The sequence below is a fragment of the Rosa rugosa genome, chromosome 5 (assembly GCF_958449725.1).
Source record: "Rosa rugosa chromosome 5, drRosRugo1.1, whole genome shotgun sequence".
Taxonomy (NCBI): domain Eukaryota; kingdom Viridiplantae; phylum Streptophyta; class Magnoliopsida; order Rosales; family Rosaceae; genus Rosa; species Rosa rugosa.
This window is the reverse complement of record NC_084824.1, coordinates 2,168,694-2,175,260: the sequence shown is the minus strand read 5'-3', so window position 1 is coordinate 2,175,260 and position 6,567 is coordinate 2,168,694. Positions and strand designations below refer to the sequence as shown.

General features: G+C 36.4%; 1 protein-coding gene across 1 annotated transcript; it reads right to left on the bottom strand.

Moving 5' to 3' along the window:
• Positions 1–1,105: 1,105 nt before the first annotated feature.
• LOC133710770 (protein RICE SALT SENSITIVE 3-like) lies at positions 1,106–3,301 on the bottom strand. Its single transcript, XM_062136902.1, has 6 exons — positions 2,993–3,301; positions 2,838–2,888; positions 2,535–2,738; positions 2,311–2,422; positions 2,095–2,136; positions 1,106–1,995 (listed from the first exon to the last, which is right to left on the bottom strand). Exons 1-6 carry the CDS (start codon positions 3,127–3,129, stop codon positions 1,321–1,323), a joined length of 1,221 nt encoding a protein of 406 aa, XP_061992886.1. The 5' UTR covers positions 3,130–3,301; the 3' UTR covers positions 1,106–1,320.
• Between the last annotated feature and the right edge of the window lie 3,266 nt (positions 3,302–6,567).

Genomic DNA, 6,567 nt, shown 5'->3' with positions numbered 1-6,567 from the left:
TCGTTGGTAAACCCCAACAAGTAAAGAGACAATGTCAAAAGGGGTCAGATTGACAAGAAAAGCACATAGAGGAAAAGAAAAATGGAGTATCAAGGAAAAAAGAAGACAGGTTGGCCTCGGTTTAGAGGAACCTTGGCGCCTCATGAGCTAATTCCGTTGCGTAAAAAGTCGGCCTGTGACACATAGCCTACTCAAACACTTCAAGGACGAAGTTGAAGCTCTTCATTAGAATTTTTATTTGGAGAATGCTTAAATTTTAGACTTCTATCAGATAAACAACACATTACGGCTTTTGTGACCTCACTGAAGACTACATGTATTAATTCTGATATCCTAGTACTAGAATGGATTATATGGTCTATAATTTACTCGAAGATTCAAACGTAGTTATAGGTTTTGCCATTTTGTACAGAACTCAACTATGACTCATTCGACACTTTGGTCACTTAAGTTTCAAATATATCACTTTGGTCACTCAACTATTATATTGTCAATCACTTTAGTCACCCAATGACATTTTATCTCACTTTGATCATTTCTCCCAATCATTATAATACATATTTCTCAATTTTTCACAATTGGTTGGACGAAAATATCATTAATATTGTGAAAAATAATTTTTTTTTAATGAAAAAAATTAAAGAAGTGACTAAAGTAAATAACAGAGTCAAAGTTGAGTGATCAAAGTGATATATTTAAAAGGTGAGTGACAAAAGTGTCGAATAGGTAAAAGTTGAGTGACCATTTGTGATATTCTCCGTATTAATTATGAGTATTCTAGCTTTGGTCTGATGCTTCAGAGTTGGTCAAGTTACTGATTTGATTTCATATAAGAACTGAAGAAACGAGAAGGAGTTCGGCATTGCCATATACACTTCCATCTATAACTGCCTTTATTGCTCCAGTCGTTCTTGGTGATGTTATAGGCCTTGCTAGGCCGAGAGCTGTAACTAGTGACTACAGCTAGTATTTCTTAGTTTGTTGTTTCTTTAATTTGCTTGGGCCTTGGGCCCCCATTGTACCAAAAAATAAAATAAAGAAGAAACGAGAAGATCAATCCTTGACTAGCCTAGGAACAAAGTCCCATCTTAATATACTGAAATCAAACTCGTTAACTATTATTGTTAGAATTCAATCCTTGACTCCTACATATAATATAAAATCAAGCTAAGAAATTAAAATTAGCATTAATTGACATTACTTTTAATCAGCAATATCCGATACTGTTTGCTCCGCTAGCTAGCTAGCTCGCTATAGCTCCTGATCGATTACACGTACAATATATATATATATATATATATATATATATGCTAGCTGATCTCAGTGGTGATGGAAATGCTGGGGTTGTTGACGGCCGTAGGCGGCGGACATAGAAGTGCTGCTCTCCCCGGCGTTAACACAAACGTTCTTGTGATCCGGTGCCATGTATTCCTCCTCTTCTTGAACATCAGTCTCCTCCTTGGCCACTACCATCTGCTCCGTAGTCGCCATAAATTGCATAGTTCCACCTCCATGATGATGATGATGAGACGATTCTGGAAACTGGTGATGATCATGAGTAGTATTAGGTGGTGAGGGCACCACCGAGGGAAGCTTGGAGAGGAGAGCTTCAAGGCTACTCATGGAGGGTGTTATGTTTTTCAACATTGGCACTTGATGATGGTTCATGTTGAAATGGTGCTCATAATATTGGTCATGAGTAGTACTTGGATGTGGTGGGACAAGAAGATTTGTAGCATTAGTGCCCATGCCTTGGAAATTGTGCCATGCATGACTATGATGCTCTGGAGGGGCACCCATATTACCATAGCCATGAGGGTCAAGCTTGAAGCTGGGGAATGATAGAGATGATGGGTGAGGCAGAAGAACTCCAGGGATGCTCTCAATGTAGCTCAGCTTCTTTCTGAGCAAAACAACATAGCTCAGATCTTCAACCACCTTGTTAACTGCTCCTAACTGAACTACACCTTCTCTCACTGCTATCAGAGCTATGGTCTGCAATGATATTATGCATCTAAATTAACTAATCAAATCAATCAAGTAAGTATAATTTTTTTTTTGAATTTTTATTTTGTGGTGATTATTAGTATATACCTTTATGCCAGACTGGAACTGGGCTTCCCATGTCCTAGGGTGCTGAAGCAAAAGAAGTAAAAATTAAACAAAAACCTAACAAGACATGCACGCACACACATATGAAATTCTAAAACCAGTAAAGCAATTAAACCTATAAGCACATACATGTAGCATGAAATCACAAACTTAACTACTAGATTTAGTGTATAGTTTCATATAATAAATGTGTAGTACCGAGTCAGCTGAGTTGTGCCATGCTGATAAAAAGTTGATTTCTTGATGCTGATCATTTGGTTCTTTGTATATCCACTTATGACTATGATCTGCCGCCACTTTCCCTATCAACCTGCTCAGACCAACCACCAAATTAAATCAAGCTTAGTTTCTATATATATCCAAAAACCCAGAAATAATATATGTTAACTACTTCTTCATCATCATCATCAACCATTGCTTACCCTTCTCCATAGTTGTAGATCTCATGGGACATCTTGAAGAAAAGCTCAGGTTGCAGACCATGGTAGTATTGGTGATGTTGAAATTGATCACCACCATAAACTGAAGGGCCACCTGGACACTCACCATTGGTTGAGTTGATCTGATCATGAGCTGGTGAGGCTGAGGCACCAAAGTTGCAGAAACCATCTTCCCAAACCAATATCCTGCCATTTGTGTATATAATCCATTTCTGTATGATCGATCATATAAAGTACTTATAGTCCAGTATGAAATGAAACTAATAACAATTAATAAAAACATACCAGTTCCTTCTGTTCCCTCTTGACCTGTCATAAGCTCCATGACCTTCCCACCTGTTATAAATAAAACAGTAGTTAATTAGTTTTCAAATTACACTGTGTAGTAACTGCGTGTGCCTGTACTGGAGGAAGAAGAAGAAGTTAAAGTTTTTAATTACTTGGGTGGTGGGTAGTTTCTTGGGAGGATCCTCCAAAAGACAGCATAAATCCACTGTGAATTTTCTTGACTGCACAAGCTTCTCAGTGTGTGTTGAAGCAGATGAGTCACTGCCAAAGGGTTAATATGTTCTTCCATTGCTAGCTAGCTAGTAGTCTCTCAATCTCTACCTGCTTCTTCTTCTTCTTCTATCTTTGAGTTAAAGATGAGAAGGAAAACCCCAACATCCTATCCTACTTTATATGATGATATATGAGCTCACCTACATGGGTGTCTCACATTTATACTACCCTCTCTCTCCTCTCTTTGAGACTTGAGAGTGAGTGAGTACTGTGTGGAAGACTGGAAGTGAAATAAATGAGTCTTAATTTTCTTTTTCTTTTTACCAAAATGATTTTTTTTTTAGGGCCTACCTTTTTTGGTTCCCAATGGTGTTTCTTTCAACCCTTCATTCAAAACTTGGTATTATTATGAATTATTATGGTTAGGCATCAGAGAAACGACCAAACCTTAATATTATTCCCAGACTGCATCATTATCATGATGAGAATTGAGGTAGTAGTAGTAGCAGCAGCAGCTAGCTAGCTACCACCATTTCCTTTGATCGATGAGACGATGACCCATATGTTTGATTTCTCATCTCCAACCCAAACCCCAATACATTGCATTATTATCACGCTCTGATTTTCTGACACATTTAGGTAATAGTATTACCACTCATGATGGTTTCAGTCCCATGAATACTTTCTTTCTTTCAAATTTCATAGTAGTTCCCTAGTAGTAAACCATCCCCTGTTTTTTTTTTTTTTTTTGAAAGGGGGCTGGTGCGGCTGCCCTCAAGCCTTGATTAATGAAATTGCAGAATACAAGGGGGGGACGTAGAGCCTGAACCCCAAATTACAATAAGCATAAAGAGAACATCCTGAAATAATATCAATACTCTCCACCAAATCTATGTATTCTAACAAGCACCAATTAGCAAAGAGTGCACGAAATGCTACTCCATTTGCTTTGACATAGCGGTGACATACTGGAAAGATAACTCTATCACAAAGAAGCATCATTACAAATAGTACAGCTTTCCCACTATGTTGCCGCACGGAAATAAATCCGGCGACACTCAATTTCATCCTGCCACTAAACCATCCCCTGTTTTACACGAGTTAAACATGACATGCGTTTTATATTGGATGTTAATTTGATTTTCTTTGACAAAATAAGGATGAACAAAAAATTCTAAATAAATATAGTCTTCAATTAAGTTCTCAAGATGAAAAGATCCACTAAGACGTTCAAACTAGTATTCTATGAGTAACATAGTTGTAAACTATGACTTGTATTTTACGAGAGTTGGCATGACATATGTTTTATGTCACAATATAATGTTAATTTGATATACAATATTATCGATCACTTTAATGAACAAAATAATTTTTGCTAAAAAACCCTTGTGAAATAGTTTCAGGTGAAAAATCAACATCACAATTTTTTTATTTTTTTTTTAATTCTCCTGTACCATAAACTTATTAATTGGTAGAATGTGATTGTTACTATATGAATCGGTTTTATCTTTAATATTGAGCAAAGCTTTGCCAACTTTAGTTTTTCTTATAGTTTTTGTGTTGTACATGTAGGCATACTAGCCAGTGACCCTATACCTTAGGAATGGAGTAGGATATGTGTCTTAGACTTGGTTAATTGTTGTGTGAGAAAGTATGGATGGCATAACTACTCATAACATACGTGGGTTGGAGAAACCTTAGAGCACGCAATACGTACGTACAGTTAGACAGAGACTGGTTTTATATAAATATATACACAATACTTGATACTTCTTCGACCTCCTGCCACTTCTTCACGACAATACTTTCCCAATTATAAGCCCCAACCACCATTATTAACCAACGCAGTCTGCAGCACTTTGCATTAATTTTACTCAGATAAGAAAAAAGAAAAATGGCTTTGGTGCCCACATTTACCAAAACGAAAAAGAGTTTTATATTCGGCGCCAACTGTTTATTAACTTTCATTCATCAGTATACATATTATCCATGCTAATATGGTTTTAACGTTCTGGTTTATTGGTTGCCTAGGGTTAATTAATAAGTTTTCGAGCTAGGGTTACAGAAACTGCTGAGTTACAGTTAGCTAGGTACACACACACATACACACACAGAAGACATAGATACCTAAGCTAGCAACAGCAACTGTGTACAGTACTGTAGTACTGTACTTTCCTTGTAAATCGATCAAGCTCAGTCTCTCTCAGTTACAGAATTCAGAACTAAATATATATACAGAAATTAATGGAAACGAGCTACGGACTGCTATGAAAACTTAGGTTTTTCAGCTCTCTATCTCCATCTCTTTCTCTTTCTCCTCTGTATAAAATGAAATGATGAGCAAAAGGAGCTTTCAGTGTGTTCATTATTTCTGCACCAGCTAGCTGACACCTCAAAAATGTGACAGATCGAAGAAGATGCATTATATACTGTCCCCAGCTCCCTGCTGCTTTGACCGTCCTTTTTTACAAGGAAAACCGTCGTCTTCCTTAATTTTTAACACACAATTCCTTTAATGCATCGTACGTAGTTAAAGTGCTAAATTAATTATAATGTGTAGGTATATAATTCACAGCTAGGGCAACCAAACACACCACCAACATTAACTTCTCATCTTCATGGTTCGTTATTTTGTTAGCAATTAATAATGGCATGCACACTTTGCTAGCTTGAAGGTATGAAATTGCGATAATATTCTCAAAAAATTTTCGAAACTTTTGCTTGGACATGTACCGTTATTAAGTACTCATTTTTCTGAAACTTTGTTTTAGGGTCATTTTACGTTGTTTCACTCCAAATTAAGTTTAGTGTAGTTTACATTTCATGATCTAGTGATCGTATCCATCTATCTCTAGTTATTTTCCTTTCTGGATTTTGGACCAAGCTATAGCCAACTCCAAGATATATGTCTTTATGTATATGTGAGAGAAAGAGCTCGAGCGTGAGGTTATAAATGGGTTCTATCTGTTATTGTAGTTTTTGGGATCTTTGCAATGCATGAATTCATGATCGGTTTGAGTAAAATATTCGGTTTTTGGAGACTGTGTCTGGTGATAGTGAGGTAAGCAAAAGGACTGAGTTTTGGGGCAACAATTCAATGAGCTTTGGATTTTATTGGTGCTAGTGGTCATGGTTCTTCTGCAGATCTATATATATCTTCTGTATATGGTTCTTTCTTGTTTTTAAATAACAAAACAATAGAATTTATTATATTGGTATGGAAGATCGAAAAGCGATAGATAGAGTAGTATTGGTCAAGATTGTTCAAGATGTTGAACAAAGTCCCTTGAACAAATTAAATGCCCCATCCTTTTCTCTTTAACAAGTGGAATCTCTGCCTCTTCCCATCCTTCCCAATTCAATATATATGGTGGCATGGAGAACAAATAAAGATAATATAAGAATTGATTCAGAAATATACAATGTGGGTATTTATGAATATATACAAGTAATGTGCCTTTGTTGATATGTATAGTAATGATCAGACAATAAGAGACAGTATCTAGTAATGCAT